Source organism: Sus scrofa, chromosome 1, assembly GCF_000003025.6.
Source record: "Sus scrofa isolate TJ Tabasco breed Duroc chromosome 1, Sscrofa11.1, whole genome shotgun sequence".
In the NCBI taxonomy this organism is placed as follows: domain Eukaryota; kingdom Metazoa; phylum Chordata; class Mammalia; order Artiodactyla; family Suidae; genus Sus; species Sus scrofa.
Genome location: NC_010443.5, coordinates 181,629,682 through 181,653,061, shown reverse-complemented (window position 1 = coordinate 181,653,061; position 23,380 = coordinate 181,629,682). Strand labels below are relative to the sequence as shown.

General features: G+C 38.5%; 1 protein-coding gene across 6 annotated transcripts in view; it reads right to left on the bottom strand.

Moving 5' to 3' along the window:
* GNG2 (G protein subunit gamma 2) overlaps positions 1,090 to 23,380 on the bottom strand; it is a 166,716-nt gene continuing 144,425 nt past the window's right edge. For all 6 annotated transcript variants that reach the window (XR_002346920.1, XR_002346914.1, XM_021101887.1 and 3 more), the window contains one exon: positions 1,090 to 4,384. Coding sequence is in view for 4 of the 6 variants with exons in the window: in XM_021101887.1 (XP_020957546.1) it covers positions 4,256 to 4,384 (129 nt within the window). In the remaining 2 variants the exon portion in view is untranslated. The remainder of the gene's footprint in view (positions 4,385 to 23,380) is intronic.

The window sequence follows — 23,380 nt, the reverse complement described above, 5'->3', positions numbered from 1 at the left end:
GGGATTTCCCTTGGCAAATTATTTGCAATTTGTGGATTGGAGCTGACCCAGCTCCAATTCCCACGTCATTGTGAGCGCTGTTGAAAATGTGAGCAGCTTATTAAAGAACCAGAGCTGGAGGCAATCCTCCCGCGGGGGCCCAACAGAACAGGAGCAGAGTTAAAACCCACCAGTTTCCTCCTCCTAGTGTCTCCTGTCCAGGAGCCGCCAAGATTCTTAGCCACGGGTTACATGTTCACTCCAGGGCAGCCACTTCCTGCAGCTGTGGGAATAAGAGTCAGCATGTTTACAATTAGTTTGTGCCTTGCGTGAGGCATGATGAAAAGCCAGCTGTCTAAGTACTTACATGAGTGGTCCTCAGACAGTAGCGTGCAACAGAGTGCATGGTCTAAAGCGCCATTGCTAGCAGTTCTGAGTTAGTGGGAGGCCCCCAGGTCTATCTCTTAAATAGGCATTCCTGGTGATTCTAAAGCAGATGATCCAGGGACCCTGCTCTGAAAAACTGATGTAAGTGGATGAATGCACAGACTCCAAGTGACCCCCTTCATCAGAGGATTAAAGATACTTTTGTCTTAGGCACGAGCCCTGGGAGATCCAGCCTCTCCTTACTAACAGGGCCTATTACTCACTGGCATAATTTGAGGGGCATAAGGAAGGCTTTCTTGACTAGAATATCTCTGAGGAGCTGTGAATCTAGAGTTTAAGCATTTATCTCCAGCTTATGGAGAACAACACGTTCTGTGGTCAATTTTTTCTTTTTTTTTTTTTTAAGGAAAAATCCCCAGGTGGCATACTCACAGCATGTTCAAGTTTAAATGCAGCTCATCTCTCCTCACGGACCAGCCTGTCAGACCCTGGAAGTCACTTCCCCATCACCTTTCCCCATCCCCAAGCACTGTGCTCAGGGAGAAAGGCTTTTAGAGTCTCATGGGACTCTTCCTTTGGGCTCTCTGTTAACAAAACCCTAAAGAAAACCCATGGATTCTCATTCCTCCATCCATCTTGTTATGTGTCATCCTTCTCAAATTAATCACAGAGTCGATGGGCAAGGTGGTTCATAGGATTTCACAATAAAATCGACTGCATATGGAATGAATCTGAAAATTCCATTTATTAAAACAAATACATTGTCCATGTGGGATGAAAATGTACACATCGCATTCAGGTTTTTCTGTTTTAACATTTCTGTATTTCCCTCTCTTTGAAAGATACACTCCACTCCATAGATCTTATATAGGAAAAATATGAACAAGTCTTGGGCTGGGAAAACATTAATGTATATGTAACAATTCACCATTGCCAGAAGCAGCGAGAAGCAGATATTAAAACAAACAAACAAAAAAGAAGTACGAAAATCCTCTAAGACAGCATGCTTAAATTCCTTTTGTGAATATTAGTGCATGGGGAAATGGTTTTGAATTTTTCCTTAAGCAATCTCTTTCAAATATTATTAGCAAAACTAGCCTCAGTTCAAAGTACTTATTCACAACCTCTGATTTGAATTAAATAGCACTTGGTCTAAAATTGAAAGAAAAAAAAAAAGAAAGCAAATTTTATATTGAGGATGATGCAAGATAGTTTTTTTCCCTTAATAAAGTATGTGTTCTAAATATGAGGGTTATTCATACTGTTTAACGAATTCCATGGCAGGCTTTTATTACCACCCAATATAGTATAAACATAAATTAGGGCCTTGAATAATTAAGCTAAGTTTTCCTATCAGTTACCCCTTAAGATAAAATTATGCTGGTGAAAATGATTGTTAAATTTCTAAAAGAATTAAAACTCTTTAGGGCATAACTAATCAAAAAATTATTTCCCCTTTAACAAGTAAAAATATCAGTAAGTCAAAACTCATATAAAAACTCTGGGGTTATAATTCCATACTGTTGGACATGAAATTATGAAAAAGTCAAACATTTTTCTTAAACTTAATTTCAGATGGTCTGTGTATTTTCTTGCTTTCTCTTTTCATAAACAAGGTCACATGCAGTTTGGAATTTCCTTAACTTTTAATTACAAGAGCTATATTCCTAAAAGTTTTAATTCCATTTTAATTGCTCCAAAGATCTAGATTCACATGAAAATATAAAGAATCCTTAAGAGCAAAATAAATGATGCAGATTATGAAAAGCATCAGGGTCTTAGGATGATGCCTTAACACCACCAAAGAGTGCTTTATTCACAGTTGTTTTTATGTGACCACATACTCGATTCATATTTTAGCTCATTTAAAAAATGTGGTTGGGTTTTAGCTGATTCCACATTATTACTAAGCCATTGGTACAATTCTGTAGTGTAATAAATACTCTGCCAGGGTTCTTCCCCTCTAAATCTTCATCAGTGTCCCACTGACTGTAACAAAATCCCAAGGCTTGAGCAGAAGTTTCTGGTTATAGAAGTACATTCATACATTTCACAATGTCTCAGTATTCTTTTCCCAGGCAGGAGTTTTAATTGGATGTATTTTTTCTCTTACCCTCAGGCCCATACAAGGAGTTAAGGAAAATATTTATCAAGTCAATTTCAAAATCTGTCCTTGGCATATTGTTTTTTTATCTTCTTTTATCCTTCCTCTCCATCCTCTTTTTTTTTTTTTTAATTTTAAATGGGAGGAAGAGAATGGAAAGAGAGAATAAAAATTAATTTGGAAATGGTCTTCTGGGATTTCAAGGCAAGCAAGGAGTTGTAAGAGAGTCCCCATCTGTCTGGGAAGGACACAGAACAAAGTGAGAAAGACTCTCAGGCTCTGCCATTACTGGTGGAGGCTGAAGTCACAAGGAAAAATCACTTTCAACATCATCTCTTGGGAAGAGAGAGCTTAAGCTGCAAGGAAGTGGTATATGAAGGCAGAGAGATTCAAACAAAGTGGAGAACAAAAACAAAGAAAAGATTCTTTTGAAAATGTTGGTGAGTGAAAAACAAAGGCCATGTCAGTCAGTGGCACAATGAGCCAGAACCCTTTCTGGTGGAACTCCTGGGTGGGGGTAGGGGGTTGGTGGGGGGCAGGGGCACAACACTGCCCCTTCTCCCTGGCCGGTGAACAGCCAGGATTCTGAGGGTGGAGTCTGGAGTCATGGGTTTATTTCTCCTGATACTTGAGCATATGAGGGCCACATTTTTTCTTGTTAAGAAGAACACAGAAAGCCTTCTTTCAATCTAGAATTCCTGTCATTTAGGAAACAATGGAATTTGCTCTGACTCTGTGACAAAAGCACTTCCCAGCTCAGGGTGAATCCTTGGTTCTGTCGCTTGGTGCAACCTGTGCTGCCCTGGATCCTGGATAAAACCAAAATGCTTTGGATTCTGGAAAATACGATGAAGAGGTGCGGGTGCCACTGTTAAGTAGGAGGTATTTTAGGCATGGCTAAGGCTCTGGAGTCATTTCAGTTTTCAAGATACTGAGTTTGTTTTCCTTTCCAGCTTCATTTCTCTCATTCTTTTTTTCCCAACTTTATAGTACAACAAAACTTCTGAATGGATGTAATATGGGGACATTTTCATGCAGTATTACTCAAAAATTGTCACAAATATATGAAAGCACCAGTCACAACACATGATTTACTTTTACTTGCAGAATCAAAGCTATCATGTACAAATGTTAGGAATAGTGATAAAAGAACACAGACAACTGGCATTTTTGTTTGTTATTACCAAGAGGATAAACCACAGGGAACATCGACCTAAAACCTTTGGGTGCTCATCCTGGGAGTTCAGTCTTACAGACAAGTCCAGCCTTATCTCTTTATTCCTGGGAAGGGATGGGAGGAGGGGGAGGGCAGAAGGGAAAAAGAAAAAGAAAGGCACAAAGACGAAACATCAATGCCGTTGAACCGAACTGGCTACACTGGACAACTCAGCTTGTCAAAGGGTGTTCTAAAGGCAATATTCATTCCAAGGTCAGACATATCTGAGCTCAGCACAGCTGTCTGTTTTAATTTTTATTTTTTAAATATGAAGCAGAAACATAAGGTTTGGGGAGGGACAGCAGGAAAGAAATGACACCGATTTTTATCTTTACATTTTCCCCTCCTCCAGGCAGTTCTGCAGACATTGAGATCTCTTAACTCGGGGTGTGGATCAGCTTTCATTCTCATAAAGGGGACCGGTTCTTTAAACATGCATAGCCTGGAGTTTCCAGGATGGTTCACCTCCCTCTCTTTAAATGCTGTGGACGAGAAAGGCGCCCACTCTGCTAAAAACTCTACATCAGTGTCCCTGGAGCCCCGAGGCTCCTCAGACTCCCCTTGAAGACTTAAAGGATAGCACAGAAAAACTTCTTCTCCCTAAATGGGTTCTCTGAAGCCGGGACAGGTGTCAGGAGGGGATCTTCCTTGGCATGCGCTTCGCAGTAGGCCATCAAGTCTGCAGCTGCCTTGGACACCTGGAAAAAACAACAAACACAACCATAACTTAGATGAGACATTGACGCATGCGCAGTGAGTCAAGGCGCAGGCTAGGGTGTCCAAAACACCTGGGTTTAAATGAAGCAAGATGCTCATCTTCCGTAAGCCTCTGTTTCCTCATTGCAAAGAAAGGAGTTGGTGATCTTGACCAAACAGGATTGTTACAAGTAGGTCAGCTCCGGAATTAGGGTGAGGTGAGTGAAGCACTGAGGGTACAGAATTGACGGAAGTGCTCACGGTCAGGGTCATGCAAGTATCAACCCTGTATTTGTCCAGCCCTGAGAGTGGGTGTCTCCTTAAATTCTGTGCCCAGGTAGGTCACTTGCTTCCTTCATCCTAGTCCCAGCCCTGGCTGCGAGGATTAAATTAGATAAACCATTTAGTGCCTGGAACACCGTATGCTTTCCACACGGACTAGCCATTATTATCATCCTGTAATTGTGCCTCTCTGTGCTGGGGAGTCCTACAGCCATTTGATTACCTTTTTAAACAAACACATCAGGAGATATTATATACTTGTATATATACACATAAACTTATATATCATGTATTTTAATATTTTATATATATTATGCATGATATTATAGCTTATTACACATATTATATATATAACTTCAACCAAGCATTAAGGAGAACCATTGGGAGGTTGGTCAGTGATTTCAGTGATGCTCTGATTTCTCACATTTTTGTAGTTCCTTGTTGGGGGTCTTCTGGAGTACCTTTCTGTTGATCAGCTTCAACAGCAGCAAATTTTCACAGCTTGAGGAGGGATTTAATTTTGGAAAATAAACTAAAAGTCATTTGTAATCACAACTAGGGACTAGGTGAATGATCCACCTAGGAATGGCATTTGGGGTCAAAAACTCTAAAGTCAAGAGTCAGTTTCTTATGTGACATAGTACACTTGCTCTGGGAATCACTTTAAATATTGTTCCACACCACTGTATATAATAGCCTCTCAAAGTGACTAATGAAAGGATAAGCCTCTGTGAGAGCGTGGAGATTGTATGATTGCTGAAAAGATTCACTACCCCTCCCTATGTGTGGGTTGTATAAACTCATACAATGACATAAGACTTGCTCTGTCCAAAGACATGTGAGTAGAAGTGATATGGATCACTTTTGAGCAGAAGCTTCAAGAACTAATGTGTAGTTTGCCATGGTCTTTTCTCTCTGCCACTTGATCTGACTGAAATAATTTACCACAAACCACCTTAATTGATTCAGAGGCCATACTCTTAATTTGTTCCTTGTTCCAAGACTGAGTTGATTAGAACCTTGTCACTTAAGTTCTTTTCAATTTTAGTTTATAGACTGGAAATGAGACTCAATTTCGTCTTCTAATTCCATAAATCTTTGAATTTTTGGACTCTATGTCCTTTGTCTCAGACCAGGTAGAGGCAATATTCTAGGTAGAGGTTGCTCGAAGGTAACATGGTATAGAGTGGCAGCTATGGGTAATGAACATGTGGGTAAGAAGAAGAGTGAGAAGTATGTCTTTGTTGTTGTAAGTCTCTAAGAATCCAAGAAGAGGGCCTTTTGTTATTGCAGCAAAACCTGGTCTATACTGACTGATATAAAGAGGTATATGTACTGATATGTGTGTTAGTTTCCTCTGTCTGCCTACACAAAATTTAAATTTGGGTGGTTTGAAATAACAGAAATTTATCCTCTCATAGACAGTGCTAGAGGCTAGAAGGTTGAAATTAAAGTGCCAACAGAATTGGTTTCCCCTGAAGGCTCTGAAGGAGAATCTGTTCCATGCTTCTCAATTAATGTCTGGTGGTTGCTGGCTAATCCTTGCTGTACCTTGGCTAGTAGGTTCATCTCTCCAGTCTGCCTCCACCTTCATGTAGCATTCTCTCCTGTGTGTTGCTGTCTTCACATGGGGTTCTCCTCTTTGTCTATGTCCAAATATCCTACCCACCAGCCATGAGATTAGGCCCATCCTTATTCAGTATGGCCTCACCTTAACTTGACTACACTACAAATAGCTTACTTCCAAGTGAGATCATATTATAAGGTTCTAGGTAAGCATGAATTTTAGGGGATACTATTCAACCCAGTACAGTATATTTGTGTAAAAGTCAGTCTCAGTATGTGCTAAAACTTAAGTCATTTTTATGTATGTTTTGCCCAGCTTTATTGAGATATAATTCACATGTAACACTGGGTGAGCTTAAAGTATACAGTGTAATAATCTGATATACTTCTATATTGTGAAGTGATTACCACAGTAGGTTTTTAACACCTCTATTACCTCAGATAATTACCTTTCATTTTAATGCGGTGGGAACATTTACGATTTACTCTCTTAGCAACTTTCAGGTATATAAGATGGTGTTGTTAACTATAATCATTGAATTGTTCATTAGATCCCCAGAACTCATCTTATAACTGGAAGTTTGTATCCACTGACCCAAACCTTTCCATATCCCTTACCCTCCAAACCCTGACAACCACCATTCTACTCTGTTTCTATTGAGTTCAGCTTTTCTAGATTTCACATATAAATGATTTCATGAAGTATGCATCTTTCTCTTTTTGACAGGTCTCACTTAACATAATGCCCTCGAGGTCCACCCATGTTGTTGCAAATGGCAGAATACCCCCTCTTTATTATGCAGAATTATAGTCCCCTATAAATATATAACACATATTCTTTATTCTTTCATCCAAAGATGGACATTTGGGTTGTTTCCATGTCTTGGCAATTGCAAATTTTGCTGCAATGAATATGCAAGTACAGATATCTCTTTGTGATCCTGAATTGATAAATATTTATCAAATACACATATATGACATATGACATGATATATATATATATCAGGAGTAGGGTGCTTAATCCTATGGTAGGTCTACTTTTAAATTTTTGAGGAACATCTGTACTGTTTTCCATACTGGCTGCACCAGTTTATGTACCCACCAATAGTGGACAGATTCCCTTTTCTCCACATTCTTACCAATACTTGTTACTGCTCATCTTTTTAGTAACAGTCATTCTAACAAGTGTGAAGTGATATATTATTGTTTTAATTTACATTTCCCCGATTAGAGGTGTTGAGGATCTTTCCATAACCTGTTGGATATTCATGCCTTGTTTACACTAGTATCTATTTGGTTCCTCTGTCCATTTGTAAATCAGATTGTTTATTCTTTTGCTGTTGAATTGTATGAGTTATTTATATTAACCCCTTTGGATATTAACCCCTTATCAGATGCAAGGTTTGCAAATATTTTTCTCCAGTTTCATAGGTAGCCTTTTCATTTTTGTTGACTGTTTCTTTTGTTGTGTGGAAGCTTTTTAGTTTTGGGTAGTCCTACTTATTTATTTTTGCTTCTCTTACATGTGCTTTTGGTGTTATATCCAATAAATCATTGCCAAGATCAATATCAAAGAGCTTACCTCCTATGTTTTCGTCTAGGAGCTTTCAGTTTTAGGAGTTATATTGAAGTCTTTGATCCACTTTGAGGTAATTTTTGTGAATGGGATAAGGCAGGGGTCCAATTACACTCTGCTGCAATGTGAGTATCTACTTTTCCCAACACCATTTATTGAAGAGACTATCCTTTTCCCATTGAGCATTTTGGTTCCTTTGTCAAATACTACTTGATGGTATATGTCACAGTTTATTTCTAGGCTCTTGATTCTGTTCCACTGTTCTATTTTTAATATTATATTGTTTTGATTACTATGGCTTCATAATATAGTTTAAAATCAGGAAGTTTGATGCCTCCAGCTTTGTTCTTCTTTCTCAGGATTGCTTTGGTTTTGGGGTCTTTTGTGATTCCATGTGAATTTTATAATTAATTTTTTTAAATGTCTGTGAAAAATGCCATTGGAATTTTGATACAGATTGCAATGAATATATAGATAGCTTTGGGTAGGATGGACATTTTAACAATATTAATTCTTGGAGTTCCCATCATGGCACAGTGGTTAACGAATCCGACTAGGAACCATGAGGTTGCAGGTTCGATCCCTGCCCTTGCTCAGTAGGTTAAGGATCTGGCATTGCCATGAGCTGTGGTGTAGGTGGCAGATGTGGCTTGGATCCAATGTTGCTGTGGCTCTGGCGTAGGCCAGTGGCTACAGCTCTGATTCGACCCCTAGCCTGGGAACTTCCATATGCCTCAGGAGCAGCCCTAGAAAAGGCAAAAAGACAAAACAAACAAACAAAAAAAACAAACAACAACAAATATTAATTCTTACCAATGAACAAAGGATATCTTTCATTTATTTATATCTTTTCTAATCTCTTTCATCAAAAGTCATAATTTTCAGAGTATAGATCTTTCAACTCCTTGGGTAAATTTGTTCCTAAGTATCTTATGTTTGATGCTATTGCAAATTGAGTTTTCTTTTTCAGGTATTTCACTGTTAGCATATAGAAACACAACTGATTTCTGTATGTTGATTGTTTTTTATCCTGCTACTTTATTGAATTCATTGATTAGTTCTAACAGCCTACTTTTGGTGAATTTTTTTTTTTAGGATTTTCTATATATAAGATCATATCATTTGCAAACAGAGCCAATTTTACTTTTTTCATTTTGATTTGGATACTTTTTTTTTTATTTTTTTCTTCCCTGACTCCTCTAGCTAGGACTGCCAGCAAAGTGTTGAAAAGTAGTCATGAGAGTGGGTACCCCTGTCTTGTTTCTAACCTTAGAGGAACAGCTTTTAATCTTTCACCATCAAGTATGATGTTAGCTGTGGGCTTGTTACATATGAACTTGATTATGTTGAGGTATATTTCTTCTATACTCAATTTGTTGAGAGTTTTTAATCATGAAAGGATGTTGTATTTTGTTAAATTTTCTTTCCACATCTACTGAGGTGATCATGATTTTTATCTTTCATTCTATTAATGTGATGTGTCACATTTATTGATTTGTATACATTGCACTATCCTTGTATCCCAGGGTTAAATCCCACTTGTTTGTGGTGTATGTTCCTTTTAATGTGTACTTGATTTCAGTTTGCTACTATTTTTGTTAATGTTGGTATTTATATTCATAAGGAATACTTGTTTATAGCTTTCTTTTCTTATATTATCCTTATCTGGCTTTGGTATCTGGGTAATGCTGGCCTTATCAAATGAGTTTGGGAGTCTTCTCTCCAGTTTTCTGCAAGAGTTTGAGTAGAATTGGCATTAATTTTTTAAATGTTTAGTATAGTTCAACAGGAAAGCTGTTTCTGGAATTTCATTTGTTAGGAGGTTATTAATTACTGATTCAATCTCCTTTCTAGTAATTGGTCTATTCAGATTTTCTATTTCTTCATAAATAAGTCTTGGTAGGTTGTATTTTCTAGAAACTTATCCATGTCTTTTAGGTTATCCAATTTGTTGGCATGTAGCTGTTCGTAGTAGTCTCTTACAACCATTTCAGTTGTAATGTGTTATTAGTTATAATGTCTCTTCTTTCATTTCCAATTTTACTTATTTCAGTTTTTTTCTTAGTCTGGCTAAAGGTTTATAAACTTTATCTTTTCAAAAACAGTTCATTTTGCTGAGCTTTTCTGTTGTTTTTATGATTTCTACTTTATTTTTGCTCTGATCTTTGTTTTTTGGATTCCTTCTGCTAATTTTGTGCTTAAGCTGCTTTTTCTAGTTCCTTGAGTTATAAAGTTAGGTTGTCTACTTGAAATCTTTCTTTTTTCTTAATGTAGGTGTTCATCACTGTAAATTTCCCTCTTAGAATTGCTTTTGCTATATCCGATATGTTTTGGTATGCTGTTTCTTTTTTCTTGTTGTTGTTTCAAGATTTTATGTCTTTTTTGATTTCTTTGATTTATTGGCTGATTGTTTATGTATTGTTTAATTCCCACATATTTGTGAATTTCCCAGCTTTACTCCTGTTATTAATTTCCAATTCCATACAATTGTGATTGGAAAAGATCCTTTGCATGATTTTGGTCTTCTTAAATTTGACAAGGCTTGTTTTATGACCTGTCATTTGACCTATCCTGGAGCATGTTCTGTGTGGCCTTGAGAAAAATGTGTATTCTGCTGCTGTTGAATGGAATTTTCTGTATATGTTTGTTAGGTCCATTTAATCTAAAGTGTAGTTCAAATTCAACATTTATTTTCTTAATGATTTCCTTCCTTCCTTCCTTTCTTTGCCACGCCTGCAGCATGTGGAAGTTCCTGGGCAAGGAAACAAACCTGTGCCACAGCAGTGATCTGAGCCACTGCAGGGACAATGCTGGATTCTTAACCTGTGAGGCCACTGGGGAACTCTTTATTGATTTTCTGACTGGATGATCTATCCACTATTAAAAGTAGGGGGTAATAAAATCTACTATTATTATATAATCTATTTCTCTTTAGGTCTATTAGTATTTGCTTAATGTATTTAGGTGCTCTGATGTTGGGTGTATATATACACTTATAATTGTTATATCCTTTTAACACACTGACCCATTTATCATTATATAATGACCTTCTTTGTCTTTGTTACAGGTTTTAGTTTAGATTCTCACTCTTTTGGAGATATTACATTGCTAATAAAATATTTTTATTATGTTTATATTTTTTCCAGACAATTAAGTTTTCTCTGCTGATCTACAAAATAATCCTGAGGTAGGTACTGTTATCCTCCTTTTATAGATGAAAGATTTAGGTTCAGCACACTGCATGAGTAGTTCAATGTCATATAGCAAAGCATGTAGCAGAAAAATAAGCTGAACTGTAATGCTTTGCCATTAAGCCACAGTCATCTAGATATAAACTGAAATGCAGGGCTAGTTCCAATGGTTGATTGAAATTCTCTCTGCATCTTTATGAAATGCTACTATTACAGAATGAAAGGAAACAGCTTGTTCTTGTCTTAGCTTTTCTAAGTGAAAGCCAAGAACAGACTTTCAGAATCTTAATTATTTTTTGGGGGGGGTTATTTGCTTGAACCATAGTTATTATTATACCAAACAGGAGCATAGCTGCAGGTAGCAGAGACTCGACAATAGTAATATATAAAACTTACTTGTTAACATGAGATCCAGCACTCTCCTTACCCATTTGCAATGCTCACATATAAATATGCGGCAGAAATTTTCAAAATCTTTTCATGGAACAGAAAGTACTATGCTGGGCAAAATTTAATAGCTTACAGTTGCTCATATCTTATATTTGAACACAATTTTGAACAACTATTATAAAAATTATTATACATTTTATCATTTTTCCTCAACTAGACTGTAAAATCTCTTTAAGATGATGGTTCAACATAATGTCAGAATCCTAGCAGTAATTAGAATAATTGCGAATATTTATCTGCCCTTCAATAGAAATAAAGGCAAAAATAAACAAATGGTACCTAATCAAACTTATAAGCTTTTACAAAGCAAAGGAAACAAAAAAAAAAATAAAACCTCTGGACTCAGAAAATATTTGCAAATGATGTGACTGAGAAGGGCTTAATTTCAAAAATATATAAACAGTTCATACAATCAAATAACACATCAACAACCCAATAAAAAAATGGGCAGAAGACCTAAAAATACTTTTCCAAAGAGGACATGTAGACAGCCAATAGGCATATGAAAAGATGTTCATCATCACTAGTTATTAGAGACATGCAAATCAAAACTATGAGATACCACCTCATCCTGGTCAGAATGGCCATCATTAAAAAGTCTACAAATAATAAATGCTGGAGAGAATATGGAGAAAAGGGAACCTTCCTATGCTGTTGGTGGGAATGTAAATTGGTGTAGCCACTATGAAAGTCAGTATGGAGTTTCCTCAAAAAAAAAAAAAACCCTAAAAGTAGAGTTGCTATATGATCCAGCAATCGCATTCCTGGGCATAAACCAAGACAAAACTATCATTCAAAAAGATACATGCACCCCTGTGTTTTGAGCAGCACTATTTATATTAGCATAGACATGGAAACAACCTAGATATCCATCGATGGATGAACTGATAAAGAAAACACACACACACACAGGAATATTACTTGGCCATCAAAAAGAATGAAATAATGCCAATTTTGAAGCAACATGGATGGACCACTATGAAAGCCACTTGTTATATCAAGTGAAGTCAGGAAGAGAAAGACAAATACCATATGATAACACTTATATGTGGAATCTAAAATATGACACAAATCAATATATCTATGAAAGAATGTATCAACAGATTCACAGATATAGACAACAATCTTGTGGTTGCCAAGAAGAAGGGCTGGGAAAGGAAAGGACTGGGAGCTTGGGATTGACAGAAGCAAACTATTATATATAGGATGGATAAACAACATGATCCTATGGTATAGCATAGGGAACTATATTCAATATCCTGTGATAAACCATAATGAAAAAGAAAATGAAAAGGTCTATCTATCTATTTATAAGTTACACTGCTGTATAGGAGAAATTAATACAACATTGTAAATCAACTGTACTTCAGTAAAATTTTAAAAAAGTTTGTTTGCCCTTGCTACATGTCAGAACTGTGCTAACCACTTTACATACAGTATTTTATTGAATCCTTATAACAACATATGGATAAAAAGCTATTTCTACCCTCATTTTTAATATGTGAAGTTGAGGCTTCATTAGGTCCATATTTGTCCTAGTTCTCATAGCTTGTGAGGGCCCAAGTAACGAGTCTCAGTGTTCTTGACTTAATCTTCATGAATATTCTTTCTTTCTAACCTGTAGTGTCATCCTTGTCCCTTACCTTGCAATGAGTCATAGCAACAGTTTGCCTGGCAAATCTTCTTGCTTTCTGATTATCTCTGCTAACATTTTGCACAGAGCTTCTTTTACATTTCACATCCATAGGCATAGTTCTTCCATGAAGATTTCCCCAATAACTCTAGGGAGACTCTTTCTTTTTGTCCTGTTGATTCTTCCTCCAAAAATATCTCAAAATTTGGGGATCAAGATGGCAGAGTAGGAGGACGTGGAACTCATCTCCCCTCACAAACACATCAAAAATACATTTATATGTGGAACAATTTTCACTGAAAACTGGCAGAAAGAGTCCTGAACAATCAAAGCTGAAAGCAAGATCCACACAGAATTGGTAAGGAAGGGAAGAGAAGCAATCAGGTCAAGACCTGGGCTCCTGGGAGGGAACGCAAAACAAAAGGGAATCTCCTGGGGAGTGAGAATTCTGAGAAACACACTGATGGCCTCAGTCCTGGAGTCTGACACAGGGAAGATGAGCCCCCTTGCCTGGTTAAAGGGCTGGTGGGACTAATAGGAAGGCTGTGGGAAGCCTAGATTCCATTCACTTGGGAGTAACATGCACGTGTGCTTGCTTGCTTGCTCCTGAAGCAGGGTAGGGAGGGCAGACTGAAGCTGTTCAGGTGGTTGCGTGGTTTCCCATGACCACCACAATGCACCCCAGCCTGAGCTGAATGAACGCTCCAGCCTGGTTTACCACACATCACAGTTCCACACTGGAGCGAGTGCTGCTATTACCAAAAGAACTTCGCTGTGAGATACAGAGGTAGCTCAGATGTGAAGCAGTGTCTGAGGATGCTGGGGGCAGCCATTACTGGCACTGACACAGGCAGCACATCAGAAGGAGTCCCAAACTCTGTGACTGGAGCACCACAGCTTGCACCTTGTCACACACAGAGAGCCCGAATGGGCAACCCCCTTGGTCCAGTACTGTTCCCAAGAGTGCTAGTGCTTGGAGGCAGAGAGCTCACACTTACAGGGAACAGAGCCAGCTCAGACTTGACCCTCAGAGCTTCTTCTCCTGCAACTTGGGACTTGCCCCCACCCCAAAGGGTGGTGACGGCCACTGAGCAGAGGGAATGCCCTGGCCCACATCTGGCTCCAGCCCTAGCCCCTCCACCTCCAGCCCCACCTCCTACCCAAGTGATAGCTGCCCACGAGGAAAGATGGATTTGTTTTTGTGTCAAATCCAGCTTTCTCAACAAAGCCACTGGGCACATGGAGACTATATAGCGATGTTTCCACAAAAATATCTCTAATTTGTTTCCTTATTGCCATCTCTATTGCAACTACCCTAGTTCAAGCCTCCATCTTCTCTTTCCATGGTTACTGAAATAACCACTTAAATACAATTTTTCAAGGGCTCTTTTAGAGACTGAATGTTTGTATCTCCCCAGCCTCCAAATTTATATGTTGAAATATAATCCCCAATGGGATGATGTTTGGAGTTGGGGCCTGTAGGAGGTGTTTTAGTGGGTAGAGCTCTCATGAGTAGGATTAGTGCTCTTACAAAAGATACCCCAGAGAGCTCCCCTGCCCCTTTAACTATGTGAGGTGTAGAGAGAAGAGGCCTTCTACAAACCAGGAAGCAGGCCCTCACCAATACCACATCTACTGGTACCTTGAGCTTGGACGTTGAGCCTCCAGAACTGTGAGAAATAAATTTCTGTTGTTCATTTCTAGTGTTTGTCATTCTATTATAGTAGCTCAAATGGACTAAGAAAGAATCCTTGAATAGAATTCACACTGTGGTCTGGAAGTTCAAGGTTGAAAAAAAAAAAGTACATCTTTATTTTCGCTAACCTCAAATCTACTATTTCTTTCTATTATACATGTACACAATACAACATAGTATCATTAAAACCATTTTTGTCTTAGTCATCAATAAAAACCAGATATATTCCATCACATTACAGTTTTTGTAAATATCTCAGTATCGTGTTGATGTTCTTTCACTTTATAAGCACAGACTACTATTTATATCCAGTATACTCAGTAAATAAAGGAGTATGTATATATATATTTAACTGCATCACAAATGTTTTTCTAAAAACATTCTGATAAACTATATTTTATACTTTGCAATTTAAAAATATTATTCTAAGAAGGAGACCATATGCTTCAGCAGACAGCCAAATGGGTCTAGGGACACAAAAGATTTTTAAGAATCACAGTTCTAAATAACTTCCCTACTTTTACAATTGTGCCAGGAGTAGTATTCTCCATACTGCAGCTAGAAAGACATTTTTAAAATATAAGTTGGCTCATATCATTCTCATATTTAAAACTTTCGAGAGCTTCCCACTGTACTTTGTGGAAAGCCAAGACGTCATAAAATAGCCTGTGGGTCCTGCCTGCTTTGGGCCTGCCATCTCTCCAGTTTCATGTTCTGGTGTTCTTCCCACCCACATAGGTCCCCTCTAATGTTGTGAAAGCTCCAAGTTCTTTACTGCCTCCTAGCTTCACATATAGTTTCCTGAAACATTCTTTTCCCCACATCCTCACTAGGAGTCGTTACCGAACTACCTCATCTAATAATTACTTTCCTCATGTTCCTTCAGAGCACCCCGTTCTTTTCCTTCACAGAAAAACACTTACACAATTTATAATTACAACCATCATTTGTTTATTTGCTGTTTGATATTTCCCTTTAGGCATTCTGCTTTATGTGTTTTTTTTTTTTTTTTTTTTTTTTTTTGTCTTTTGTCTTTTGTCTTTTTGTTGTTGTTGTTGTTGTTGTTATTGTTGCTATTTCTTGGGCCGCTCCCGCGGCATATGGAGGTTCCCAGGCTAGGGGTCGAATCGGAGCTGTAGCCACCGGCCTACGCCAGAGCCACAGCAACGCGGGATCCGAGCCGCGTCTGCAACCTACACCACAGCTCACGGCAATGCCGGATCCTTAACCCACTAAGCAAGGGCAGGGACCGAACCCGCAACCTCATGGTTCCTAGTCGGATTCGTTAACCACTGCGCCACGACGGGAACTCCGCATTCTGCTTTATGAAGGCAGGAATCATATGTTTTAGTCACCACTGTACCAAGGCCACAGCACAAGGAGGGGGCTACCCAAAGACTCTAGGAACCTCCTTCAATTGAGGAGAGAGTAACATAGAACAAAGAGCTACACACACACACACACACACACACACACACACACACACACACACAGCTCTGGAAGCTTCCAGAGGATTCCTTTTGAATCTTTAGCTTCAAAGATTCAAATATTTGAAGATTAAATTAAATCTTTAAAGCCCAGACTTAAACCCATGCACCTACAGTCAACTAATCTATGACAAAGGAGGCAACAATATACAATGGAGAAAAGACAGTCCCTTCAATAAGTGGTGCTGGGAAAACTGGACAGCTACATGTAAAATAATGAAATTAGAATACTTCCTAACACCATACATACAAATAAACTCAAAATGGATTAAAGACCTAAACGTAAGACTGGACACTATAAATCCCTTAGAGGAAAACATAGGCCAAACACTCTCTGACATAAATGACAGCAACATCTTCTCAGATCCACCTCTTCGAGAAATGACAATAAAAGCAAAAAAAAAAACAAATGGGACTTTTTTTTTTTTTTTTTTTGTCTTTTTGCCTTTTCTAGGGCCACTCCTGCAGCATATGGAGGTTCCCAGGCTAGGGGTCTAATTGGAGATGTAGCCACTGGCCTATGCCAGAGCCACAGCAACACAGGATCCGAGCCCTGTCTGCGACCTACACCACAGCTCACGGCAATGCCGGATCCTCAACCCACTAAACAAGGCCAGGAATCGAACCCGCAACCTCATGGTTCCTAGTCGGATTTGTTAACCACTGTGCCATGATGGGAACTCCAAACAAATGGGACTTAATTAAACTTAAAAGTTTCTGCACAGTAAAGGAAAACCTAAACAAAACAAAAAAGACAACCCACAGAAAGGGAGAAAATATTTGCAAATGAATTGACTGACAAGGGATTAAGCTCCAAAATTTATAAACACCTTCTGTGGCTCAATACCAAAAAAAAAAAAAAAAAAAAAAAAACCACAAACAACCCCATCAAAAAATGGGCAGAAGATCTAAACAGTTTTCCAAAGAAGACATATGGGTGGCCAAAAACCACATGGGCCAAAAAACACATGAAAAGATGTCCAACGTCTCTCATTATTAGAGAAATGCAAATCAAAACCAATATGAGGTACCACCTTACACCAACCAGAATGGCCATCATCAAAAAGTCCACAAACAATAAATGCTGGAGGGGGTGTGGAGAAAAGGGAACCCTATTACACTGCTGGTGGAATGCAAATTGGTGCAACCACTGTGGAAAACAGTATGGAGATTCCTCACAAAACTAAACATAGAACTACCATTTGATCCAGTAATCCCACTCTCAGGCATCTATCCACAGAAAACCATGACTTGAAAAGATGCATGTACGCCAATGTTCACTGCAGCACTATATACAATAGTCAAGACATGGAAACAACCAAAATGCCCATCGACAGAGGAGTGGCTAAAGAAGATGTGGTACATATACCCAAGGGAATATTACTCAGCCATTAAAAGGAAAGAAATAACAGCAACATGGATGGAATTGGAAATTATCGTGCTAAGTGAAGTCAGTCAGACAGTGAAACACCAATATCATATGCTATCATTTACATGTGGAATCTAAAAAAGGGACACAATGAACTTCTTTGCATAAGAGATACTGACTCACAGACTTTGAAAAACTTATGATTTCCAACTGAGACAGGTTGGGGGGAAGGGGGATGGGCTGGGGGTTTGGGATGTAAATGCTATAAAATTGGGTTGTGATGATCATTGTACAACTATAAATGTAATAAAATTCATTGAGTAATTTTTAAAAAAGATTCAAATATTTGAAGATTATATCTTTAGAATGATCAGCACATATGCGGGAAAAAACTGCTTAAGGATGTGCAAAGAATTTCAGAAAATATCAACTGAAACAATCACACAGGGTGATCACACAGGGCTGAAAGAGTTTGTGTCTCTACTGGCCAGAGTAGAAAGACCTCATAACACATGGGGGATTGAGTAGAGCCTAAAAGGATATCTTCAGGACTGGTGCCAAATAGGCCTTGGATAAATGCTGTTGTGGACCCACCTATCAAAACTTAAGAGCTAGCCTTGAATAGATCAAAATGTTTCCAAGTAACTTAATTGCACCATAGAATAAAACACTCAAGTATTTAAAGAATACAAAAAATTTTGATATCCCGCAAAATAAAATCCACAATGCCTGGAATCCAATAAAAAGTCCAGACATACAAATAAGTAGGGAGGAAATCTATCGCATAATGAAGAGAAAAAATAATCCAATGAAAAAGACCCAGAATTGATGTATATGATAAAACTAATAGATAGGAATACTGTTAAAATAGCTACTGTAGAAGTTCCCTTCATGGCTCGGTGGTTAATGAACCCAAGTAGGATCCATGAGGACGCAGGTTCAATCCCTGGCCTTGCTCAGTGGGTTAAGGATCCATCATTGCTGTGAGCTGTGGTGTAGGGCACAGGTGTGGCTTGTATCCCATGTTGCTGTGGCTGTGGTGTAGACCGGCAGCTATAGCTCCGATTGGACCCCTAGCCTGGGAACCTCCATATGCTGTAGGAACAGCCCTAAAATAGCAAAACAAAAACAAAAACAAAACAAAAAACTACTGTAAGTGTTGTTTATATAATCAAGAAAATAGAGGAAAGCAAAACATAATTAAAAGAGACAGGGATCTGAAAAAGAATGAATGTATGTGACTATGTATATCTGAATCACTTTGTACAGCAGAAATTATCACAACATTGTAAATCAACTATACTTTGACAAAACTTTAAAAATTGAAAAGGGAGGGAGTGGGCTGGACTGGGAATCTGGGGTTAAGAGATGCAAACTATTGCCTTTGGAATGGATAAGCAATGAGATCCTGCTGTTAAGCCCTGGGAAATATATATAGTCACTTACGATGGATCATGTTGGAGAATAATGTGAGAAAAAGAATGTATACATGTATGTGTGACTGGGTCACTTTGCTGTACAGTAGAAAATTGACAGAACACTGTACACCAGCTATAATGGAAAAAATAAAAATCATTAATAAAAGAAAAATATCATACAACATTTAGCATACATATTTTTAAAAAATTAAAGAGATATGAAAGATATTAAAAAGACCCAAATCAAATTTCTAGAGATAAAAAACATGCTGAATGGAATTAGCACCAGATGAGACACTACAAAAGAAAAGATTAGTAAACTTGAAGGCAATGATAAGACAGGAACTCTCCAAAGTAAAGAACAGGGAGAAAATAGACTGAAAAACAAAAACAAAACAGAGCACAATGATTTAGGAGACAACTTTAAGTGGCCTAAAGTACATAAAATTGGAGTCTCTTAAGGAGAGGAGAAAGATGATTTATAGAGGAGAAATAAAAAATATTTAAAGACTTCTTTCCTTCCTTCCTTCTTCTTCTTTTTTTTTTCTTTTTTCTTTTTAGGGCTGCACCAGCGGCATATGGAAGCTCCCAGGCTAGGGGTCAAATCCGAGCTGTAGCTGCTGGCTTACACCACAACCACAGCAAGGCAGGATCTGAGCCACATCTGCAACCTACACCACTGCTCACGGCAACACTGGATCCTTAACCCACTGAGCAAAGCCAGGGATCAAACCTGCATTTTCATGGATACTAGTTGGGTTTGTTGCTGCTGAGCCACCAAGGGATCTCTTAAAGACAGTTTTAAAACTAAAAAATTCCAAACTTGATAAAAACTACAACCCACTGTTTCAAGTAATTCAACAAACCCCAAATGAATAAACATGAATCAAATTACATCAATGCATGGCATAATCAGATTGCTTACGCAGTATTTGAGTTGAAGGATGGAGAGCACAGAAAATAAAATATAGTAAGTAGTTACAGAGAACATTAGATGGTAGTAAGTTTTATAAGAAAATGAAAAGTAGGGTAAAGGGATTGACGGTGCGTATGTCTGTGGGGTGGGAGCATGGAAGACAGGTTGCAATCGTTAGGCTTAATTGAGAAGGTAATTGATCTTTGGGTAAAAACTTACACAATGAAAGTTATGATAAGAGAAATGGGGAGCCACTGACAGATTTTAAAGAAGCACTCTGGATGTCATATTGAGAATAGGACTTTATGGGCATCCAGGGTAGAAGCAGGCTACTGGAGACAATCGATATGCGCGAAGTGAGGGGTGACAGTGAATCAGAACAGAGAAATAGCAGAAAAGGTGGTGCCAACTGGTATAATTCTAACTAAACAGCATTTGAATGTAGAATCACCAGGGTTTTCTGATGAATTAGAGGTAGGGTGTGAATAAAAAATAAGAATTAAGGACAGCTCTAAGTTTTTGGACTGATCTACTGGAAAGATGGAGTTGCTATCATTTCAGCTGCAGGGAGGGACGTTTTGGAGGGAAGGTTGGGAATTCAGTTCTCAAAAGGTTGAAATTGAAATATCTATTAATGGAGTGAGATTTATATATAAAGTCATATATTTGGGACTTGAGGCCATGGAGATGGTATATAAAGCCTTGGGGATCAGCAAGATCACCAGGGGAGTACATTTAGATAGAAAAGAGAGGAACAAGGAAGACTTCAGTGAACCCTGGAACACTTCAGTGTAAGATGTCAGGGAGCCTAAGAGGAACAGCAAAGGACATTTAAAAGGAGTAGCCTGTGACAGAGGGGGTACTGAGAGCCAAATGAGGAAAGTGCTTCAAGGCATAAGGAATCATCAATCATGTCAAATTCTGTCAATAGGTCAAGTAAGAGGAAAACTGAGAATTGACTAGTAGATTTAGTAATCTGGAGTCACTGGTGACCTTGATGAGAGAAGTTTCAGTCCAATGGTGGGAGTGAAATGGGCATAGGAACAAATGGGCCTGCCTCCTCCTCCCCTTTCTTTATGAACAATTCAATCTTAAAGGCGATGGGTGAGACCAAGCAAGGTAGTTTCCACACTAGGTCAGGGGCCCATGGTGGGATGTCACAACTGGAGCAGCATGAGGACAGCATCTGTGCAGGGGGCACCCTGGTGAGGAGTATGGGAGCCTGAGTGGGATGTGAGGCACCCATGTCAGTGAGAGAGGTTACGGAGTAGGAGCTTGGTTCCATGTATGGGAATTGATCAAATAAGGATAAGGGCAGCTAGGTTTCTCATTTACAGTGAGGGGAGTTACATATATGGAAAGTAGAAAGCTGTGCTACAGGATAGGACATGGTGGTGTCAACGTGAACTCATGGTTACATAAACAAATACATACAGATAAAGAAACACAGATGTGAAAAACTGTGTGTGTGTATTCTCTAGCTCTGTCTGCTAAGAGGACCTATGCTCCTTAAAAATGAGCACACTTAGCATCCAGATCTTGATTTCTAAATGCCATTCTCAATGGAACTAGTGCTCTTTGGAGAAAAGGATAATTCTAGGGTTGGGGCAGAGAAATAAGAAGAGGACCCTAGAACATCTTTTTGTGCCAAGAACCGAGAAAATATTCAAAGAATGAGGGAGGCATATCAAAAAGACACAGTAGCCAGTATTTTAGTCTGGGTCAATTTAAACATAAAAAAAATTAATGATGATGATAGCATCAGTATAAATCAGTCAATAAAAGAGGAAACAATGAGTCCATATCAATATAATTAAATTTACAAAATGGAACATTTGATGAGGAATGAGATGATTATACAGTATCAAGGTCCCTCCCCGAAACTCCAAACATTTATTACCTACAGTGGGAAAAAGAATAACCACATGAAGAAACCTATAAGATACCACCTTAATTGAGTAATTGAGGTTAATATCACCAGTGACAATTTGAAATCATGTACCACTGATAGAACAGTGAGATGAATTAGTTCTATGACATTAATGTCAAAGTCATGTCACTTTAATTAAATCATTGAGAAATGTCAAACAAGCCCAGACTGAGTGCCATTCTATAAAACAACTGCCTATAACCTTCAAAAAATGTCATGGCCATGAGAGTCAAGGCAATCTAAGGAACTGTGCCTGATAGGACAGCTAAATGCAACCCATGACTCTAACCTGGGTTCTTTTGCTAAAAGGGATATTACTGGGATGATTTGCAATACCTAAATGGGTTCCGAGGAGTAGAAGGTAGTGCTGTATCAATATTAATTATACATGATAATTCTATTTTGATTGTGTAGAAAAATGTTTTTCCTTGTAGGAAATATTAAAGTATGCAGAGGTGCTAGGGCATCTGCTGACAACTTTTCTCAAATGGTTCAGGGGCAAACAAAATTCTCCGCAGGGTACTTGAAACTCTTCTGTGCCTTTGTGATTATTTCCAGAGTAAAAATAATTTTTTCCAAAGAAAGGGAAAAGAGAAAGTAGAAACAATGACTACAGACAACTCTTTCGAGATGTGACAGTGCCAAGCAGAGCAAACAAACACTGCCAAGCAGAGTGACACTTCTTTGTTGGAGGAGGAAGTAGGGAGTTCAAGAGAAGAAATTTATGTTTTATTTAAGATGGAAATAAATAAAGGTTATGTCTGAACACTGATGGAAATGATGAATAGAGAACCAAAACTGGTGATTCAGAATGGGCAGTGACCTACTGGAGTGTGTCCCCAATTAGGGAGATGTTATGAGATGAGATGTGATGTGCAGTGGAGGAATTTACTTTTGATAAGTGTAAGGCTTTCCCCAGATTGACAACTGCTGAAACTCAGCTCCCCAGCAACCTTGCCAAACAAGACTGGGGCTGAACCCCAGGAAGTAAGAGAAGGGGCACTCTAGAGAGTCCCAAGGTGATTTCACGCTCTGAAAAAGAATAGGAACCAACTCTAGGCAGATGCCCTGACAGCTCTGAAAAGAAGCAATTGTCAGGAAGGATAAAAAACAGACCTAGGAATTTAAACAGTATATAAGGCTCTAGCTCCACCTCCAATACCTCCTGAAATTGACAAATATCTTAAAATTAATGTTGCAAAATGTTTGCAAGCCATCAGGCCAAGAAACACTGACAAGTGGTCACTGCCTAGGTGGGTGGGAAGTTATCTGTGTGTTAAGGGCATCAATCATTCAATACTCCTCAGTTGAGTCATTAATGCGGCCATTCAAGGTTGACAACTTTAATTTGTTGCTTAAAAGGACTTCAAAGATCCCACTGGGGTGGAGGCTTAAAATGAGATGTCACTGTGAACATCAAAAGTTGCCTGTCACAAGTCTGGCAAGATGGTTGAAGGCAAAAAAACCTGCCACACCTCTGGGAA